The 20,164-nt window shown below is 43.3% G+C and overlaps 3 protein-coding genes across 3 annotated transcripts; 2 read left to right on the top strand and 1 right to left on the bottom strand.

The window, feature by feature from the left end:
* Positions 1-62: 62 nt before the first annotated feature.
* Positions 63-2,016, top strand: nim1kb (NIM1 serine/threonine protein kinase). Its single transcript, XM_072662285.1, has 3 exons — positions 63-330; positions 603-871; positions 1,261-2,016. The coding sequence occupies exons 1-3, from the start codon at positions 63-65 to the stop codon at positions 2,014-2,016; spliced, it is 1,293 nt and encodes a 430-aa protein (XP_072518386.1).
* Positions 2,017-3,888: 1,872 nt separating this feature from the next.
* On the bottom strand, positions 3,889-5,456 carry LOC140538977 (growth arrest and DNA damage-inducible protein GADD45 gamma-like). Its single transcript, XM_072661557.1, has 3 exons — positions 5,195-5,456; positions 4,879-5,086; positions 3,889-4,742 (listed from the first exon to the last, which is right to left on the bottom strand). The coding sequence occupies exons 1-3, from the start codon at positions 5,335-5,337 to the stop codon at positions 4,629-4,631; spliced, it is 465 nt and encodes a 154-aa protein (XP_072517658.1). The 5' UTR covers positions 5,338-5,456; the 3' UTR covers positions 3,889-4,628.
* Positions 5,457-10,137: 4,681 nt separating this feature from the next.
* LOC140539241 (growth arrest and DNA damage-inducible protein GADD45 gamma) lies at positions 10,138-11,276 on the top strand. Its single transcript, XM_072661900.1, has 3 exons — positions 10,138-10,205; positions 10,797-11,004; positions 11,163-11,276. Exons 1-3 carry the CDS (start codon positions 10,138-10,140, stop codon positions 11,274-11,276), a joined length of 390 nt encoding a protein of 129 aa, XP_072518001.1.
* Positions 11,277-20,164: the final 8,888 nt, after the last annotated feature.

Here is a 20,164-nt window from a genome sequence, read left to right as displayed (position 1 = left end):
TACATTCATAGAGAATGATCTTTTTGTTGTTGTTGTGATTTTAGCTTTTAAGGACAGCACAAATGCCTGTGAGCAATTCTCCACAAGTGCCACGGCACAGCCTGTATAGCCTGACGGACAGCTCTGATTGTGGACCAGAGAAGGAGGAGGAAGAGGATCCACCTAAACGTCTCACACCCCTGGAGAAGCTGACACTGGATATGTGCCACGATGAGAATACCATCAAAGAACTGACTGTGGGCAGAAGGGTGGGCTTCTACAAAGTCCGTGGTGAGATCGGATGTGGGAACTTCTCAAAAGTCAAGTTGGCCTTTCATGCCCTCACTAAAGGTAGGATGTGGAAATGTGACACGGTTAACTCCTTTGAATTAGTTCTTAAAAGTGTATTATTCTGTAGCTACTGTAAATTGTTCCCTTTGACTGAAAGTCATGAAAGCAGGAATGTATGAGCTTAAATTAAATGGAAGTATTAATTGAATGAGACAGCACAGGTTTCTTGCCAGGGTCTATGTAGAACTTTATTGGTGACGGTCAAAATAAGAGGATAAATGGATTTGTGTGTATTGACCTTATTACTTCTCCACATTGCATATTCTTTGTAGACAAGGTTGCTATCAAAGTCATGGATAAGATGAGGCTGGACCTGCAGACCCAGAGGATGCTGTCCAGAGAGATCTCCAGCATGGAGAGCTTGTATCATCCAAATGTACTGCGTCTTTACGAGGTGGTGGAGACGCCATGTCGACTGTACCTGGTTCTGGAGTATGCTGGAGGAGGAGACCTCCACAGCAGGATCACCTCTCAGGGAAAACTCACTGATCCAGAGAGCAAGATTGTTTTTGCACAGATCCTGTCTGCTGTAAAGTACATGGTCAGTTCATTCATTGTCTCTTTCCACAAATGTGTTGTTTACATGGGCCCCCTAGTGGTGTAGATTCCTCTGTGTGCACTTAAGCCTCTTTGAAAGAAAAGATTATTAGCTTAGTAAACATAATATACTACATGCTGTGATGCTTCTGATGCATTGAATCTTATGTTGGGTCAAATGTGTCAACACAAAGCAGCGATAACACAGGTCCAAATACACAGTGCTGCATCTGATGTTCAGTGATGACACAAGCACAGGCATTCGTTTAGTCAGTTATTTTACATTTAAAAGTATTACATAATTTTACATTTATTATAGAAAGTACTCGTTCTTGCTATATGACTTTGTGCTTGTGGAAAATATTGTCTTACTATATTTCCTGTATATTTCAGCATGACAACAACATCATTCATCGGGATTTAAAGGCAGAGAATGTCCTCTACTCCTGCAGCGCATGTGTGAAAGTGGCGGATTTCGGCTTCAGTACGAGAGTCAGCAATCGCAACCAGATGTTGGACACTTTCTGCGGCTCGCCGCCATATGCAGCCCCAGAACTGTTCAAAGATGAGTCCTACTTGGGGCCACCTGTAGATGTGTGGGCTATGGGGGTTCTTCTTTTCTTCATAGTGACTGGCACCATGCCATTCCGTGCTGACACTGTTCCTAAGCTGCGGCGCTGCGTAATAGAAGGGGCATACATCCTGCCTGTATGGGTGTCGGCCCCATGCCAGTGCCTGATCCGGGGCATCCTGAAGCCTGAGCCTTCTGAGCGCTACGCCTTGGACCAGATGCTGGGCTGTGAATGGCTGCTACCTGTGGAGCTTTTCCGTCCTGCCTGGCCTTTATGCCAGCTCAACCCTGTGCACCTGCTGGAGGCTGGATCGGGAAGGTTGAACCAAGAAGAAGAGGATGTGCGTGCCATCCTGCAGGAGCTGGGAGTCACTGAGGCACACATCCTAAATAACCAGAGCAGGAAAAGTCGAAGCCCATTTACAGGTATGTATCGCATTGTGTTGCATAGGATTCAAAGAAACAGTGGAACTGAGCATCCTCCTATGATCACAGGTGTGGTCAAAGACCCTAAACGGGACAGTCTTCGCGCCTACAGGAATTTACGCCACACATCAAAACTATGTGTCCTTTCTTAACCCCTTAAGCGTATGTCCACATCCTAAGGCTAATATTCATTACGTATGTGGGGAACAATGCAACATGATTTGAGGTTAAGGTTCATGAGTTTGCAGCAAGTGCGCACATGGAGTTCACTTGCTCTAGTTTACAAGGTTCATAGACTTGCATTGCAGGCTTGGTAACCTGCTTCTTATCACACTTACATGTGCTTTTTATTCATTTATTTTACTTACACCTTGCCCTTAATGCATCATTTTATCGCTTAGGTAAGCTCCACATTTTGTCCAGTCCCTCATTTAGAACACCTGAATACACTACTTACTAACAAACTAATTAATTAACTAACTCTGCAGAAATGGCCTTTAAAGAACCCCTGTTCTGTGTGTTCTTTTTAATTAACCAAGTTAACCGCATATTAAAGAACTCAATTTGCAGATATCCACAACATGGACAAGAGTATTGGGATACCTGTTCATTCATTGTTTCTTCAGAAATGTAAAAAAGGCATTAAAAAGCCTGTCCAGGAAAGGCTTTTCCAAGATTTTGGAGCTGTGCTGTGAGGATTTGATTACATTCAGCAACGAGAGAGAGGTCAGGATGTTGGATGATCACCACTCCACCTTATCCCACAGTTCCACTGCTCCACAGCTCAATGCTTGCATTGGCATCGCCTGGCGCAAGACATGGTGCCAATAAGTTCATATGTATATGCTTCAGTCAGATTTGATTGGCAGTACGTCTATACAGGAACTAGACAAGCAGTGTGTGTACATTTGCACATCTGTGTCAACAATCGGTGCAACTTAATAGTGTATATTTTAATGTCTGTTATTATTTTTCTAAACTAAATGCATTGTTTGCTTTGTGAATTTGAATATACTGTATAATGGAGAAAACAAGACGCGTAACACATCTCCCAGGTCCTTTTACTTGCATACTTTATGCATACTTTCCATGTTTGTATATAGCTTATCTTTTCTATATTTATTTTATTGGATTTGACTGTCACACCTGCACCAGGAAACATTCCTTGTTGACCTGGTATAGATTCAGATAGTTATCTAAATGTGTTTTTTTATTTTTGTTAATAAATGCACATTACTGCATTTGCTTTGTTATTTGTATGGTCTTTCAGAATGCAAAACATTGCTGTGTTTAGGTCTACATTCATGCAGAATTAGAAGGTTGGAAAGTTATGTTTTTCCTACATATGAAAATATATAGCAGCTATATTTCATTTGCTGGGCTGTTTTTAAAAGCTATACTCAAAAAGAATCTCTGAGCTCTTGCTGCCCCTCCAAGAATAATCTCAGCAGACCACCTAAATGTTTTTACACTGATTTAAACAAAAGGTGCATCAAATCTGGCTTAAAAAAAAAAAAAAGAGCAGATGTTTCTCTTTTCACCAAAACTATCGCTCACTTCACTATTGCGTATGCATAATTTCTTTCATTGGCCTCCATCCATCAGGGATGAGCGTTGCAGCAGGCTTAGTAAAAGCCACAGGCAGTTTTTTGTGATAGTGAGGCCTAATGGTAGCCCCCTCCTTCCCTGCCCCCATGGCCTCTTCTTTCTTCACCTCCCATCTGCTCAACATGGCAGATGGAGGTGCGTGGCAGCTCAGACATCTGCCTCTCCAACAATGGGCCTCTTGTTCAGACCCCCAGTTTGACGGGACAGCGTGCTGCCATTGTGTTTGGGCTCTGCACATGCAGATCAGGGGCCACTGCAGCAGGCAGCTGGCACTGTTCACAGCCCACCATACAAATTCACTCAATGAATGAAAACTTGGGCAACACAATTTGCCAAGAGCAGCAGCAGAACAACCTTTCAGAGGAAAATAAGCACATGACTCAAGATTTCATTTTAAATGTTTATTTTTGTTGACAATTAAAAACAAGTTTTCTGACAAGTTAAATTTAGACATTTGACATCTCATATTTCCAAAGTGAAACCTTGAGATTTTTTTTTCCATTTGACAAGTATTTCCAAAGTGAAACCTTCAGAAGTTTTTTTTTTTTTTTTTTTCCCCTCAAATATTTCCAAAGTGAAACTTTTGGATCCCCCTTCTTATTTTTTTCCTTTTCTGACATCACAAATATTTCCAGAATGAAACCTTTGTAGATGTTTTTCTCCTCTCATACGCAGTACAACCTAAAGTGAACCCTTTAGAGAATAAGACCCTTCTGGAGAGTGGAAAGCCCATAGCCCACAGTGAGTCGCCTTCAGTGGCTTCACTGGGGAAAGTGGGCGTGGTGGAGTGCAGTCCGGCTCAAAGCCCCGCCTGTTCGGCTCGAAGCTCCGCCTCCTCTGCGCCTCCAACGCAGCGCCCCGTTCTCCGCCCAACTCGCTTCCCCTTCCTCTCCAAACCTCATCCGCACAAAGAATGAGGGCCGTCGGCTCGCTCTCGGCCCGGGCTACCCCTCACTCACACAAACGAGGAGGGGGCTCGGCTCGACGTGCGCGAGGGCACGAGGAGCGACACGAGCGCCGCCCGGGCCTGTCCACGCGCGTGCGCGCGCGCGCTATGAGCCTCCACAGGAGCTTCATCAGAAATAATCCTCGATCCTCAGAATGAGGAGAGTATTTCCTTCAAGACTTGCAGCAGCAGCAGCAGCAGCAGAGGGGCTCAGCGCGCGGGCAGGGTCACCTCAGGAACCCACTCGTGACAGCTGCGGCTCTCTGCGCAGAACACGTGCAGCTTTTCTAGAGCAGGGTCTTCCCACGAGCCCTCGGTGGGGTTCTGTTGGTGGAGGAAAGAAAGAAACACATGAGCGACTTGCAGACAGAGCAGTGTGTGACACACACACACACACAGGATATGAGCAGATCTGACGGTCACGCGCTTTAAATGAATGTAAATGAACCGCTTTGCGTACCGTGATGAGCACGCAGTGCGCGTCTTCCAGCTGCCCAGCTTTGTCTCCCAGCAGCTCGGCGAGTCGCTGGGCGTCGCTGACTCTCACGATGCTGATGTCGTTGTCAAAGCAGAAGGCCTGGATAAGGGTGAAGTGGATCTGCAGGGCGATGTCGCACTCGAACTCCTCGTCCATGGCCAGCACGCAGAAAGACACGCTGTCTGGATCGCTGCAGAGCAAAGAGAGAGAAAACGTCAGAATCTCGGTACATCCAAGTAACAGCGAGCTAAAACACGGTTCATTTCAATGCAGAACAACGACAGCTAACTCTACTTACACATTCATGACTTTAGCAGACTCGTACACGCCGATGGTGAGGCACTCGTTAGCCTGGGCAGACTCCAGGGCTTCTTGCAGCGCCTCTCCGGTGCGGCGAGCCTTCTCGCTGCAGTTCTGCACGGGGATCTCCTCAAAAGTCATGGTGATTCCGGTATTGTTTATCCACGAAAGTAGACGAGAAAGAAGTTGCAGGTTTGCAAATAGTCCCGAAAGGATGTGGTGCTGAATCAGGAGCCAGCGTGCAGCTTTTATACGCTGCTGGCTCGTGGCAGCTGGTGAAAGGCGCGGTTCCTGATTGGCTGAGCTGTGCAGTAGGCAGGCGGGTGGGCGTCCCTATTGGTTGAGCCCAAGGGTGTATTGGTATGCTAATAGCTATTGTCACAGTGTGGCTCGTGGCAGATTGATGGAGATCATGGTTTTTTTTAGGGGGGTGAAATAGTTTTAATGTTTAATAGAATTATTTAGTTTGTATGAACTGAGCTGTGCAACACGCCTAAACGTGGCAATGTGAACCATGAGCAGTGCTTCTGTTGGACGTCTGTGAAAGTTAGCAACACTCGCTAGCAAATACATTCCTAATTTTGAACATTTAATAATTCTTTCTAATAATTAATATTAGAATTATACGAGCCTACATGTTTACAGTGCTCAGCGATTCCACGTATTACGGTTTTCTGGCCGAAATATTAAAAAACAAGTTTAGCAGTAAACATTTAACTTGGCTAAAAATAGAAAGAGAGAAAGTGTGTGTGTGTGTGTGTGTGTGTGTGTGTGTAGTGGTGTATTGTGATGGTGAAAGGGAGCGAGCACACGGCCATAGACACACCCCCCACACACCCCACCCCTACCAGGCAGAGGGGCAGGTGGAGTGTGGCCATCTGTGGATGGGCTGAAACGGCCCTATTGTGAGTGGAGAAACTTTTATTATTAGAGTTGTATAGAAATGCAAATGAGTCGCGCGTGCCGTGACGCCCCGCTGGACAATCCGCCTCGCGCCGGCCACGAGTCACGTGATTCGCTGGCAGGCAGCAGGTTTTGGGCAGTTTTTTGGGGGGCAGTTTTGCAAATGCATTGAATAAACTCACATATGCAAAATTTGGGTTGGTCGCTTTATTGACATTTATGACATTGAGAGCACATGTGTGGCAAGTGTCTTTTAACAGTATGTGTGCTTTATTAAAAAGAAAAAAGTATAGACTGTCTTTCATAGCACAAACGTGTGAATATAACTAAAGTAGAGCAAGGAAAACAGATACAGGCATGCAAACCTTAACTAAATAATGAAACTAGTCTGTAAGAGTGCTGAATGTCTTGCATGTTTGCACGAACGTATGCGTAAATGCATCACTGCAGATAAGGCAAACTAGCTAAATGCAAACTGTACACAGAGTTCAGATAGTAATGTGGGGTGGCTCGAGCGAACAACAGACTGGCAGATTCAGGCCTATTGTTAGCATGCAGGAGCAGATGGAGGGGCCTCCCCCCACTCGGCCCCATTCAGCCCCATTCAAGACCCTTCCATAACCCTGCAGCACCGACCAGTATTGTTTATTCACCACCCTGAAACAATCCAAAAAAATATCCAGCTATAGATTAAAGTACACTGTAGTCTGTCTCGTTACAATAAGAAGTCCTCCTCGTGCAGGAAACATTTCACACACACAGTGTAGTTAAGTCTGCAAAAAGTCTGCTGCATTTTGCGGCAGCCTGTGGTTGAATACGTTCTGTAGTCGAGCTTTAAACTGTGCTTTCATGCAACCGAGCAGCACCCAAACTTAATGCACACTGGCGAGCTGCACGGTGCAGCTGCTGAGGCGCGTGCAAGTCGCAGCACATCTGCAGGGCGCAGTGACAGGTGTCAAGCAGAGCTACTCCGACGCGTGCAGTCAACCCAACCCCCCCCCCCCCCCCCCCCCGCGCGCGCCTTAACACACACACAGTAAGCTCCTGTCCCATTCAGTGCTGCTGTGAGTCATTATCCCCAGAGCTACATGAGCCGCGTGCTGCCAGCTGCCACTGAGACGAAGAACAGCCAGCAGAAACTTTCATCTGACTCAGTCTACTGAATCCTCCAGCAGTGAACGCTCCAGCACTGTGTGATAGATCTGTAGCAATACACAGGAGTTTCTACAGGATTCACATTATACACATTCAGACAGTTCCTACAGTTTACTGCTGGAAACTACACAAGTAATACAAACCACTGTTAGACGTAATTAAGGCATGTGATAGGAGAATATTATGGGTTATTATAGAAGTGTTATACAGCATAGTAGAGGTTTATCTTCTATAGGTTTCATCTTCTATAGCTCAAGTTAGTAAGTCGTATAAGTTAGTCTGTATAGTGTATATAGTGTTATAAAAGATCTGAAGTCATATATTAAATAGTAAGTTTACATTTAGTATGTTATAAGTCATGTCAGTTTGTATTGCAACTTCATGTATTATATATGCTCTCATGAGTCATAAAACTTAACTTTATATAACTTTATATAATCATATATAATCTATATAAGCATATATAATAGACTAATATTTATAATTTGTGATTCCTTATATATATATATATATATATATATATATATATATATATATATATATATATGTGTGTGTGTGTATATATGTGTATATATATATATATATATATATATATATATATATATGTGTGTGTGTGTGTGTGTGTGTGTGTGTGTAATTATATATATTATATAATTCATATATTAGGTCATAAGTGTATATAGTACATGTATATAGTAGATATAAATTGGGTCAACTTAGATTTACAGCTGTTGTTCAAAATATAAACTGTGGTTGTCTTTTCACTTTGAGTTTCGATTAATTCAGCATGTTTACCAAACTCTTACCAAACTCCACATATGAGGACAATTCTGCAACTTTTAACAAGTGAATTTTTATGCTGTTCTCACATCTTATCCCCTGGCTGTGTTAATAGGTAATGCATGAAAGAGTCAATGCACTCGGGTCATTTTGTTCTGTGTCTTGTTTCTACAGCGAAATATTCTATTTCTAACCCTAAAAAGCAGCTGAGGTGAGTTCCTCGTGCGTCCTTTGTCTCAGACTCAGATCCCTCAGTCGTGAGGCTGTGAATAAGAGCGCAGGCTGCAGAGTGTTCCTCAGGAACTGATAACGATCAGAGAGCTTCTGCTTTATTGACCCTTCACCCCCACCCACCCCCTCCGTTGCCTTAGTGACAGAGAGGCATCCCCAGATGGCACGCGCCCCGAGTAAAGCCCATCCACCTCGGCGCGAGCAAACGAGCAGCGCGTGTGTGGTATTGTCAACCAGAATTAAAGCAGAACTGGGATGAGGCACGAGCTCTGCTTCGCTGTATCTGACCGACATGTTTAAGGGTGTGCATGAGTGTCACTCAAACTGATATTCAAATAAGCAATATTCAAATGTTTTTGTATAGACAATTAATAAAATCACCCGGGTGCTTTGTTCTTGAGTTTAGAGTCGTTAGTTCTGGAAAACAGGTCCAAGCGCTTGCAAAGGTTTAGTATTTATTCATTTACAAATTATTACAATTCGTATCAATAACTTTCAAAGTAAAAAAAGTGACATATCGTTTTCCAGCAGTTTTAACTCGACAAATAAATAAATTACAAAATTGTTATAACTCAACAGCTTAAACTGTCATCCTTAGACTTCTGAGTTTAGTACAAACACTTGAATTATGTAAATTCAAAGCAACGTTTTTCTCTGTGTGAAGAAACGTTTATGCAGTTTATGTAATCTATGTAATTTATAGTCGTATAAGTCAGTTTTACATAGTAACTAGTAGTGGTAACAATATATATGTAATATATATGAAATGATAAGTTGTATAGGTTTATGTTGTAACTTTATAAAGTTGTAAGTCATATAAGTCTATAAGAATACTATAAGAACATATATATATAAGCTGTTTACGTCTGTTTGCCTTAAGCTGAAAATGTGGCGTATCTGGTTGCATTGAAATACTGAATGAATATTGATACTCTTGGTATATAAAAAGCTCCTTATCTGGACAGGAAAACACTTTGCTTAGTAAAACACTCATATTAAAATAAATAGAAATAACACTCAGACGAACAGTCATTGATTCCATCACTGTGTTTATTAAATCATCCCCAAAGCTTTCCATTAGAGTCTAGTATTCTTCTTCTCATCTAACACCTGCTCTGTTAATCAGGTCAGCTGGTGATGGAATCGAGCACATACATCCACGCGTTGGCTGAAGGCGTCCCGGAGAAACCTGGAGCCACAGTGTTCTTCACTAGATAGTTCAACTACTTACTTGAGAAAATCTTGTAACTTTTTTTTTTTTTCTGTATTCATGTTTACTTCCATCTGCTCTAATGCGATCTGATATATGGATATATATATATGTGTGTGTGTGTGTGTGTGTGTGTATGATAGACAATATTAACATTATCCATATATTTATATAAGTATTGATTAATATATATTGTTAATTATAAGGAAATCACTTGGAAACGCTCACACACTTGAATCAAATAAACTCGTGTTTATTAATTGTGTTCATCAATCCGACCAAAAGTCCAAATCTCTGTTCCTTGCACTGGACTTCGTTTACAGGCTTTTCTGAAAAGCTCTGCATGTCAGAAACGAAGCCGGATAAAAGCGTAAAAGTTGCTCGTGCCTGAACTCTGACCCTTTCATAAAGAAACTTTTAGATCTCCTGATTATCTAAAGGCACGCGCCTATTGCTCACCGGTCAGCCAATCAGGTGCCTCGCTGGACCAGCGCGTGCCACGTCCCTCCTATAAGTACTGGTCGCGTGCCGGACTCTTCACACACTCTCTCTCACACACACATCTTACCGAGACCTAATCAACCCCCTTTACTGAAACGTTAGCGGACAGTGCTGCTGTAAAGCCGAAGATGGTGTCCGAAGGCGCGTGCCTGCTGGAGGCTATGATGTGCGCACAGGACGAGGGTCGCCTCACAGCCGGAGTGTACGAGTGCGCCAAAATCATGAACGAGTAAGTAGACTGATTGCTAACCACTGTAGACTATCCGCAGCTGCTCTGATTACAGGCTGGAAGTGGTAGCAAGCTCGTCCAGTGAAGCTCAGTTGATTCCCAGCAGTGCCGGGGAGCAGGGGTCGGGAGTAGGGGCTCGAGCTAGTGTTGAGTCAGAGTTGTGGAAAATGAAGGTGTTTTTTATAGATCTGTACTGCTAGTCAAGGAGAAGGGCTCATAGCTGTGGGACCATCTTAGACCTTATTAGATGATAATGACTATATAAACGTACACATTAGACATATATGTAAAGTATATAAACTTACTGTATACATTTATACCAGTATCTACTGGCAGTGCAAAGAGGTAGTCATACTTGGGGCCTAGCTCAGGGGTGCCCATGCTGATGGGATCCCGAATGTCTATGTCCAGTGTCAATTAGCCAGGGGTCATTATTCTGCATGAGCCTGGTCACTTCTTAGGTCAGTGTTCTTACACTGAGATGCTCTACAGCCGAATATGGACTAACCTCAGCATCTGCAAGTGTTAGGCATGCCATCAGTGCTTTACGCTTATCTGCTTATTAACGTTTTCTCTCTCTTTGCTCTGCAGCGATCCAGACAGCGTGTCTTTCTGCGTGCTGGCCATGGACGAGGAGTTCGAGTGCGACATCGCCCTGCAGATCCACTTCACCCTTATCCAGGCCTTCTGCTTTGACAACGACATCAGCATCGTGAGAGTCAGCGACGCCCAGCGACTCGCCGAGCTGCTGGGAGACAAAGCTGGGCAGCTGGAAGACGCGCACTGCGTGCTCATCACGGTACGCAAAGCGGTTCATTTACATTCACATTTAAAGCGCGTGACCGTCAGATCTGCTCGTATCCTGTGTGTGTGTGTGTGTGTGTGTGTGTGTGTGTGTGTCACACACTGCTCTGTCTGCAAGTCGCTCATGTGTTTCTTTCTTTCCTCCACCAACAGAACCCCACCGAGGGCTCGTGGGAAGACCCTGCTCTAGAAAAGCTGCACGTGTTCTGCGCAGAGAGCCGCAGCTGTCACGAGTGGGTTCCTGAGGTGACCCTGCCCGCGCGCTGAGCCCCTCTGCTGCTGCTGCTGCTGCTGCTGCAAGTCTTGAAGGAAATACTCTCCTCATTCTGAGGATCGAGGATTATTTCTGATGAAGCTCCTGTGGAGGCTCATAGCGCGCGCGCGCACGCGCGTGGACAGGCCCGGGCGGCGCTCGTGTCGCTCCTCGTGCCCTCGCGCACGTCGAGCCGAGCCCCCTCCTCGTTTGTGTGAGTGAGGGGTAGCCCGGGCCGAGAGCGAGCCGACGGCCCTCATTCTTTGTGCGGATGAGGTTTGGAGAGGAAGGGGAAGCGAGTTGGGCGGAGAACGGGGCGCTGCGTTGGAGGCGCAGAGGAGGCGGAGCTTCGAGCCGAACAGGCGGGGCTTTGAGCCGGACTGCACTCCACCACGCCCACTTTCCCCAGTGAAGCCACTGAAGGCGACTCACTGTGGGCTATGGGCTTTCCACTCTCCAGAAGGGTCTTATTCTCTAAAGGGTTCACTTTAGGTTGTACTGCGTATGAGAGGAGAAAAACATCTACAAAGGTTTCATTCTGGAAATATTTGTGATGTCAGAAAAGAAAAAAAAAAATGATAATTTGAAAATCTAATTTGAAAATATTTGAGAAGAAAAAAATCTGAAGGTTTCACTTTGGAAATTTTTGTCAAATAAAAAAAAAACCTCTAAAAGTTTCACTTTGGAAATACTTGAGAAGAAAAAACAAACAAACAAACAAAAAAAGACGTCAGAAAATGGAAATATTTGAGAAGTCAAGAAAAAAAGAAAAATAATTTATTGTGGGAATATTTTATATAAAAACACTAGAAAAAAATAATATAAAAATATAACAAATAAATGGCAAAATAACTGATAACATTTGAGAAAAAAGAAAAGTCATGTTTCAATTTGGACATTTAAAATATCAAAGGAAAAAAAATTAAAACAAAACTTATTTATTTTTTAAATATAAAAAAATATTTTAAGTTAAAAGAAAAGGAAAAAAAAGGTGGAAATATTTTACATAAAGATATTACTTAAAAGGGGAGGGGATGAAATTTAAGAATAAATAACAAATGTGTAATGTTAACAGAAAAAAATGTGATCAAAAACAAAAATATATATATAAAAAAACGTGAAATGTAAAAGAAAAAGGGAATTCACATGTATGATTTCAGAAGATGTCAAACAAAGGAAAGTATTTTAGATATTTTAGAAGAAAAATGTTAGATATTTGAAGAGAGTCATTTTTACTGTACAAATAGGGACTAATTTTACACTGGTTTGGAGCGATGCCTGTTCTGTACTGTGAATTGTGTGACATTTAATGTGAATAAATGTGACTGAAAAGCACAACCTGCTTAATCTGTGTTATTTTGGTCAGTTTGAATTTGGTTAGTTCAGGAAGAGTTCTGTGTGGCCTACTCAGGCAAGAACAGCTAGAAGGCTGCATTCTCAGTTCCTCACACAGACATATAGTGAGTCAGTTCACTCACCTTAAAGATCAACATCCTGCACTTTTACACTTCATCTATTTCATTTCAATGAGGATTTAGTAACTAAAGCTGAGATCTTCAGATGCCTGCAAAAACAAGTTAGAGAACTCAGTTTTTGCTTTATGGAGGGTAACCTTGGCCTCCATCACCCCATCCTTATAATCACCTGCGTCGTCTGGATGTCACAGTTTATGTAATATTAGGTAAAAGCAGGCTAGGACAGACCCATATGAGCAGGGAGTTGTTGTGGCAGGTTAATTAACAAAATGACACGGTCTTGTATCTATTGCTGTTCAGAAGCAGGGCAGTCTGAGATAGGCTGATGAAACACCATGCTGAACATTCAATTTCATTGTTGGCTCACAGACTCAGGATCTTACAAACCATACTTGAAAAAGCTCCACCTGTGGAAACGTCTTCAGAGCTCATTTATTTAGTTATGCCTTCCAGATCAGATAGAGCCCAACTGACAGTAGAGAAGTTCAGTAGTCTCAATGCTGAAGCCCACAATTTCAGTTTCTTTGAAGGTGTTCAAGTGTAAAGGGCAATGCTAATCCTTCTAAATTCAGCTTAAACTTTATGTTTGAACTAAGTAAGAGGCAGTATTTTATAATGTGAGGTTAAGGAACTTGAAGTAGCTGAAGTAGCTCAACCTAAGCTGAACTTCACTCCATCAGCCAGAACATTAGTACTACCGACAGGTGATGTAAAAAATACAGACGATCTTCCTCTACAGTGGTACCTGCCAAGGAGGGATGTATTAGGCAGTACGTGAACAGTCAGTTCTTGAAGGTGATGTGTTATAAAAGCAGGAGAAATGGGCAAGCATAGAAATCTGAGCCACTCTGACCAGGGCCAAACTGTGATAGCAAGAAGACCGATTCAGAACATCTCCAAAACACCAGGATAACCGCTGAACGGGCAACAGGGTCCTGGGCACCTAAGGCTCACTGATGTGATCCACAACTTACAGGACATGCTAAAGGATCTGCTAACATCTTGGTGGCAGAAATCACAGGATGCCTTCAGAGATCTTGTGGAGTCCATATCGTGAATGGTCAGATCTGTTGTGGCGACACAAGGGGGACCAATTCGGTATTAAGCAGGTGGCGTTAATGTTATGGCTGATTGGTGGATATTTAAATACAATTGTAATGAGTGAGGACAGTTTGATAACAGTCCACACATTACTACTGTAGAGGGCATGGTTATGGCATATTTCAGTCCTGGTTGCCTGGATCATATCTTGCACTGAAACAGTCAATGTGTTACTATTACAGGGGGAATGACTGTTGCACACTGTAGTGACTGAGCAACAGTGCTGATTGTGTCTAATGTTCCATTCTGCAGTGGTACAGTTATCAAAGACCACAAAACTATAAATGCAGCATTGTGGCCATTATTCATACATAAAAAACAGGTAATTGGTTCAAGACACTATTTCTAACCCTTTGGGTATATCACCCAAAAAACACAGATATTGACTGATTAAGGAAGGCAAACCGAAGCCCCTATAACTAGAAGAGGAACATTTCTGACTATTAATCACCACAAACTAGAGGAATGTGGTTATCTTAAAAAAATGAATGCTGCTTCAAAATCATTGCTCAAACATCCATCTGCATGAGTAGACCTGACAGACTGATTGGCCAAATCAGATTATTAGCCACTAAAATTAGAACATACTCATGGAACATACAATGACCGATAAAACAGCAGTGGAGGACGCAAGCTCAGAGGTTCCTCAGTGGTTCGCTTCACCACTTCCTCCTTATGCTACGGTATATCAATGAAATGCTATTGATATCAATGAAATGTCAAAATGAGTTAGCGATATCAGTGAAGAGGATTACTAATGCGGATTTCACTTCTTAATAAGATCTGTGGAATAATGAAGCTCTCTGACTGGCCCCTTATGACTGAAGGCCTTTTGCTGGAGTCTCAGATAGCAACAGCTTGTGATTGGCTGAGAAAGTGCCATCTGGCTGATGAACAGCAAATCCCATGTGAGCTCCAATGTCTGATAATGTTGCAGGCAAGAAAGAACCTACAAGTCAGGTACACGTTAACACAGGCTTCACAGAACTGTGGTCGTTGTGTTTTTATTGGTCATTGATGTTGGTAAAAGTTAAAATAACTCAAATATTAAAGCAAAATTAATCTCAGAATCAGAATTGTTTCATTTACTGGGTAAAAGAATAGGTCTGGTGTAAGTGTCAGCATGAAGTTCAATGAAAAAACTAAATGAATATTAGGATACATATTCTTATTACATAAGAAACAAACAATCATGTATTCATTGCATATCTTTTTATTTTTAAATGTTACATAGTGTTGGGACTGTACTTATAACTTCATATCTGAAGAAACAGGAGAAAAGCTAATATTTCATCACTTAGGCCTATATTAAAGGAATAGTTAACAGGCTAATCTCAGTTACACCATTTTCCCGTTCCCCTAAACGCAGTTGATTGACTAAGACATGTTGGATGGCTGAGGTATCCTTGCATGGTTTTGTGCTGGAGCTACATGACTAACTCTCTATGTAGGCTCAGTGCAAAACTAAAGAAGCAAACGTCAGACCGCAAACATTTCTTGCCTGACTAATTACATTTAAGGAAGCAAATCTGTGTTACTTAGATTTTTTCCAGTAAACTAATTATTTTACGTCACATCTTTTTCTGCCCAAACCTCTAAAATCCTAACTTTGCCAATTCAGTGAAAACATATTATTCCACTCTCAGCATGACATGTTTTAAAACCTCTCCTGCACCTTGTTGTAAGAGTGAACAGCTGAACTCTGCAAGCGCTCTGCATGACCTCTGACACTCCAGCTCTGATCCAGACTTGCAAAAGGGTAAAGAAGCAATCAAATAAGCCCCTGCAGAACAATGCAGCAGCTCGCAGGCGGCCCTCATTGTCCTCTTCCACACCATGAGCGCTTGCAGACTGCAAACATGGCCAAGCCCCCAAACCCTAGACTCTTCAGTCTACCCGGCAACTGGGCCACAAAAACCTGCTCCATCTGCTGCTGCGCATAATGAGCTGTGGTTTAGGTGGAAGGGAGGGATTGGAGGGGGGAAGGAGAGGAAGAGGAAGAAGAGGACGGCCCTGTGCCTGGCACAAGCCAGCTCCTTTTCAGCCACACTCCCTTGGGGGACCTGCTACTACCCCCACTGAGCAGCCTCCACAAAGGCCTCCAACAGGGCTGACTGGGTGCTGTGTGGGGGCGTGCCTTTTGCTAGTGGCTCAGGGGGTGAAGGCGGGCCAGCACACAGTGGAGATGAGGCCTGCTGTCACGTACCTCACTGACTGATGTAACTTATTGATATGAGCCACAGCAATGCTATCTCAGCCTTTCTGCACATACCGTATCTTCATAATTGGCTTATTAGTTAAGAGTAGCTCAGTGAGTTTGTTGAAATAGTAGGCTCATTATTCAATTAACTGACATTAATTCTATTGTGCTATTGCAATTCAAAAACCTTGTATCTCTACATTATGGGACCTGCTCATTAATTATTTCTTCTGAAAAAAAACAACAACAACTATTTGTAACTATTTGTACAGTCCAGCTTAAGGAGCATTTCTGTGAGGATTTGATTGCATTGAGCGACCAATTCCCCAGATCATCCCAAACGTATCAAATGGAGCACCATCATTCCAGAGAACACAGTTTCACTGCCCCACAGTTCAATGTCGCAGCCCATGCCTGGCAATAGACATGGTGCCAATAGGTTAATATTTATCTGCTCCAGAGAGTCCTATTCTATTGGTAATACTTCTCTATGAGGACTAGACAAACTGTGTGTGTGTGCATTTGCACATATGAGATAGCAATAGGTGCAACTTAAAGTAGCTGAATGCATTAACTAGAAGGGGTGTATGCCCAAACACTTGGGCATATACTGTATATCTAAATTACTGACTTAGCTTAGTGTACTTTCTATTTATGGCAGGTTCAAGTCTGCCCTGTCCTACCATGCACTTTCATTCTGCTGCTTCGCACTTGCTGTGTCATTGTTTGTGTTATTTAGCTGTTCTGATGCAAAAGCAAAATGCTAATAGAGCTGAACTGAATTAAAGAGCATGCAGACTTCAGGGAGGCTGCCTTGATGAGGCATGGGGGTACTGTGCAGTCCTCCTTTCAACTGTCTCAGTGCACGAGGGGGGCTTTAACTGCCTTGTCACAATATTTCATTATCCGTGCACCCGCCCCATCGCCCCCACCGTCCCTCTGCTGTTCCTACAAGAGCTCTTCCTACCACATGGCTCCCTCCTGAGTGGCTTTTCAACCCCTCCCTATCCCCAATCCACCCGGCTGGAGTAAAACACTGGTGAACTGAATTTGCCCCTGGAGCAGCAGCAGATGGTTGTGAAGGGTGACTAGGACAGGAGCAGCCCCTTGTTGCCCCGGACACGGCTATCGGTATTCCTGTTGTCTCAACAGATACCTTATCTGGAACAAGCTTCGACGTGCTGTGATAGAAAGAAAGCGAAATAGTCAGTGGTCGGCTATCTCTGCTTTAATTGTGATGCAAACAGAAGCAAACAGCCGCTTTGATGCTCTGTACAGTGTTTGTGTGTGAGTAAACATGTGTGTGTTTACATGTAGCATTTCTGACCAAAAACAGGGTGGGTAGGGTTTTGCTGAAGGGGGACTGGAACTTTGGTTTAAACTCCATATTGTTTTTTTAACTTTACAAACAAAAACACTTAATATTTTGCAATTGCAATAAATCTCAGCACATTTCAGCCTGAGAGTTAAATAACCCCCTTTGTTTGTCTTGTAAAAATAAGATCTTATGCTTAGACTTATATTTTAGGTGCACTCATTTCTCCAGTAACAGCCATTACCATTGCCGTCTGCAGCTCCTGCAGCTCCGCTTTCTTCATGCTAATATCTACAACTTCTTAATTGGCCAGTTGCCTTCCCCCTCCCCACTATGCTAGCCTGGCAGTGCAGCAGATTATGGGCTGCAGAGTGAGGGGCTCCAGTCTGCACTCTATGGTAATCACTCATTATGTGAGCCAGCTGTCTCTTTGCATGCGGTCAGAGGGTCAGGCCTCCTGCCTAATGCTGGCCGTCTCTGCACCAGTGTGGCCTCTCCTCTTCTCCATCACCTGCTCAAACATCCATCTGCATGAAGAGATTGGCCTGACAGAGACTGATTGGCCAAAGCAGATCATTGTATGAAATTAGCCACTGAAGTTCTGCCTCTGTATGGAACATACAATGATGGATAAATCAGCAGTGGCGGACGTAAGCACAGAGGTTCCTGAATGGCTCTTAGCTTGGATGTAGAGTTCTAGATGAAAAAACTGCACGCGTGTAGGTTCTTTGAACTTTCAAAAGGTTCTTCACACTTGAGCACATTGTTTACAGAAATGATTCTTTGAAGAACCATTCATTAAAAGTTATGAGGGAACAAAAAGAGCTTCTTTGATGGAATTGATGAAAAGAACCTTTATTTTTAAGACTGCAGTTCAGAACTTTAGAATCCTTATCTGTCTACTTTGGACTTCTAATTGCTCGTAGTCATCCATCAAGCCAGACCAACTGATGTTCTTTAGGTCTCGCTGTATAAACACCATTAGACAATGAAAAGGCTGCAGGTAACAGGTGTGGAGCATGCGCTTTGTGTACTGTGGGTGTTTATGCACCTTTGTCTGGTTCTAAGCACACGCAGACTGAGGAAAGATAAGATTTCAGACGGAAGCATCGGCGCTGTCACATTAAGTGTGCAGATCAAGGGTGCACAGTGCTGACACATGCTGCCAACTGTTGCCAAAATACAGCTCTATCACCCAGATATTGCTACGGCCTTGGGGGAACAAACCGTCCTCAGTGGCCTCTCCTTCTCAGCTGTCTATCCCAGCGCTGGAGCCTTGACTGGCTATGGTGTGTTTTGGGGGGTTGACTCAGTCTGTAGTGGCCAGCTGTGCTAAGGCTGTGCCGCCAGGCCCCGAGGCTCGCAGAGGAGCCATATCAGATGCTCAAAGGGGAGGTTCAGAGAGGACAAAAGCTGCAGCCTCCTCTTTTGCTCCAGCAAAGGGCTTTTTGGGGAGGGATGGGGGGCCAGGGAGGGGGGCAGAGGCGGAGTTAGCACACAAAAGTGCACTGAGCCCCCCTGTCAAAAGGGAAAAAGAGGAAGAAAAAACTGCCCTCTTTTGTCGGAGGTCTGAAAGAATGGCGTGGTACACTGGCAGCTGCTGCGCCTGCACAGGACATCTGAGACGCTCCTTTTCACAAACACAAAGTCTGGAGCGGAGTGGAGTGAGGTGGGGGGGATGGGGGCACTGAGGGAGGGGGGTATGTACAAAGCAAAAAAGGCACACTTAGCAGATACGAGCAAAACGTGGCAGTGAAGGCAGAGAGGAACAGGGCTTTGAGGAGTGGGGGAAGGCTGCCTGCAAATAAACTTTCAAAGATGACAGCCATTAATGTGAGGATATCCATCACCTCACAAAAGAGTCCTACGGGGCAGCCATATGGACAGAGGCACTTGGCCTATTGTCTAGAGATCACCAGCACCTTTTACTATTGCTTAACCAACCACCAGGAATTCAACAACAGAGGTCTTCATATTTAGCTTTGGGATATTTATGGGTTTATATTTATGGCCCCTCAAATTAAGGCTATCTGCAAGATAATAGTGGGCTTTTACTGTGAGCTTTAAAGCTGGCACACAGTAGGAGTACAGAAGACAAGAAGAACATGGCAAGTGGAACTACAGCTGCTTTGTTTACTCTCAATCTAAAGTGTGCAAAATTATTCATTTTGTTGCAAAATGTGCATTATTTATCAAAATAGTTATTTCTGTACACATTTCCAAAAATGTATGTTTCCGGAGGGTCACCCTTTAAAAAGGTACCGCAAGGGGTGTTTATGACAATTTAAAAGTACCACTGAAACATATAAATGCTTTTTGCAGTAAGTCCACTTTTTGCATGTGGTATGTAGAACTTGTATGTAGCTTTTTTGGCACAAACTATGACTTTTTGCTATGAGTGTATTCTCTATAACTGGGTGCACATGGGTCATATCACCTTATAAAAGAGGTACTAAGTGTCATTGGATCAGATTTTGTAATGTAATGAGATACACTCATTAGAAGTGGGACATTTCATAAAATAATGCTTTTAATAATCATCATTTTAGGCCTATGACATGCATGTGCCAAACACTGCCCCATACCTGATATGCTACCCCATCTCAATCTAGTTGCTTAGATTTTTCACTGCACTTCTGAACCGGTCCAGCATTTCACCCAACTGTTTCTGCAATGCAGAAATTTCAGCAAACAAACATAATTGTCTTTCAATATTTGTGTATGTACTGTTTTCCAGGGAAGCTCTAAGAGAAATTTTGCTGCTATACTATTGCCCTGTCCGTTGAGTCCCACAATAACAATTTGGGTCCC

This window comes from Salminus brasiliensis, chromosome 18, assembly GCF_030463535.1.
Source record: "Salminus brasiliensis chromosome 18, fSalBra1.hap2, whole genome shotgun sequence".
In the NCBI taxonomy this organism is placed as follows: domain Eukaryota; kingdom Metazoa; phylum Chordata; class Actinopteri; order Characiformes; family Bryconidae; genus Salminus; species Salminus brasiliensis.
Note: the sequence above shows the minus strand (reverse complement) of the source record. Positions and strands in the feature narration are given on the sequence as shown.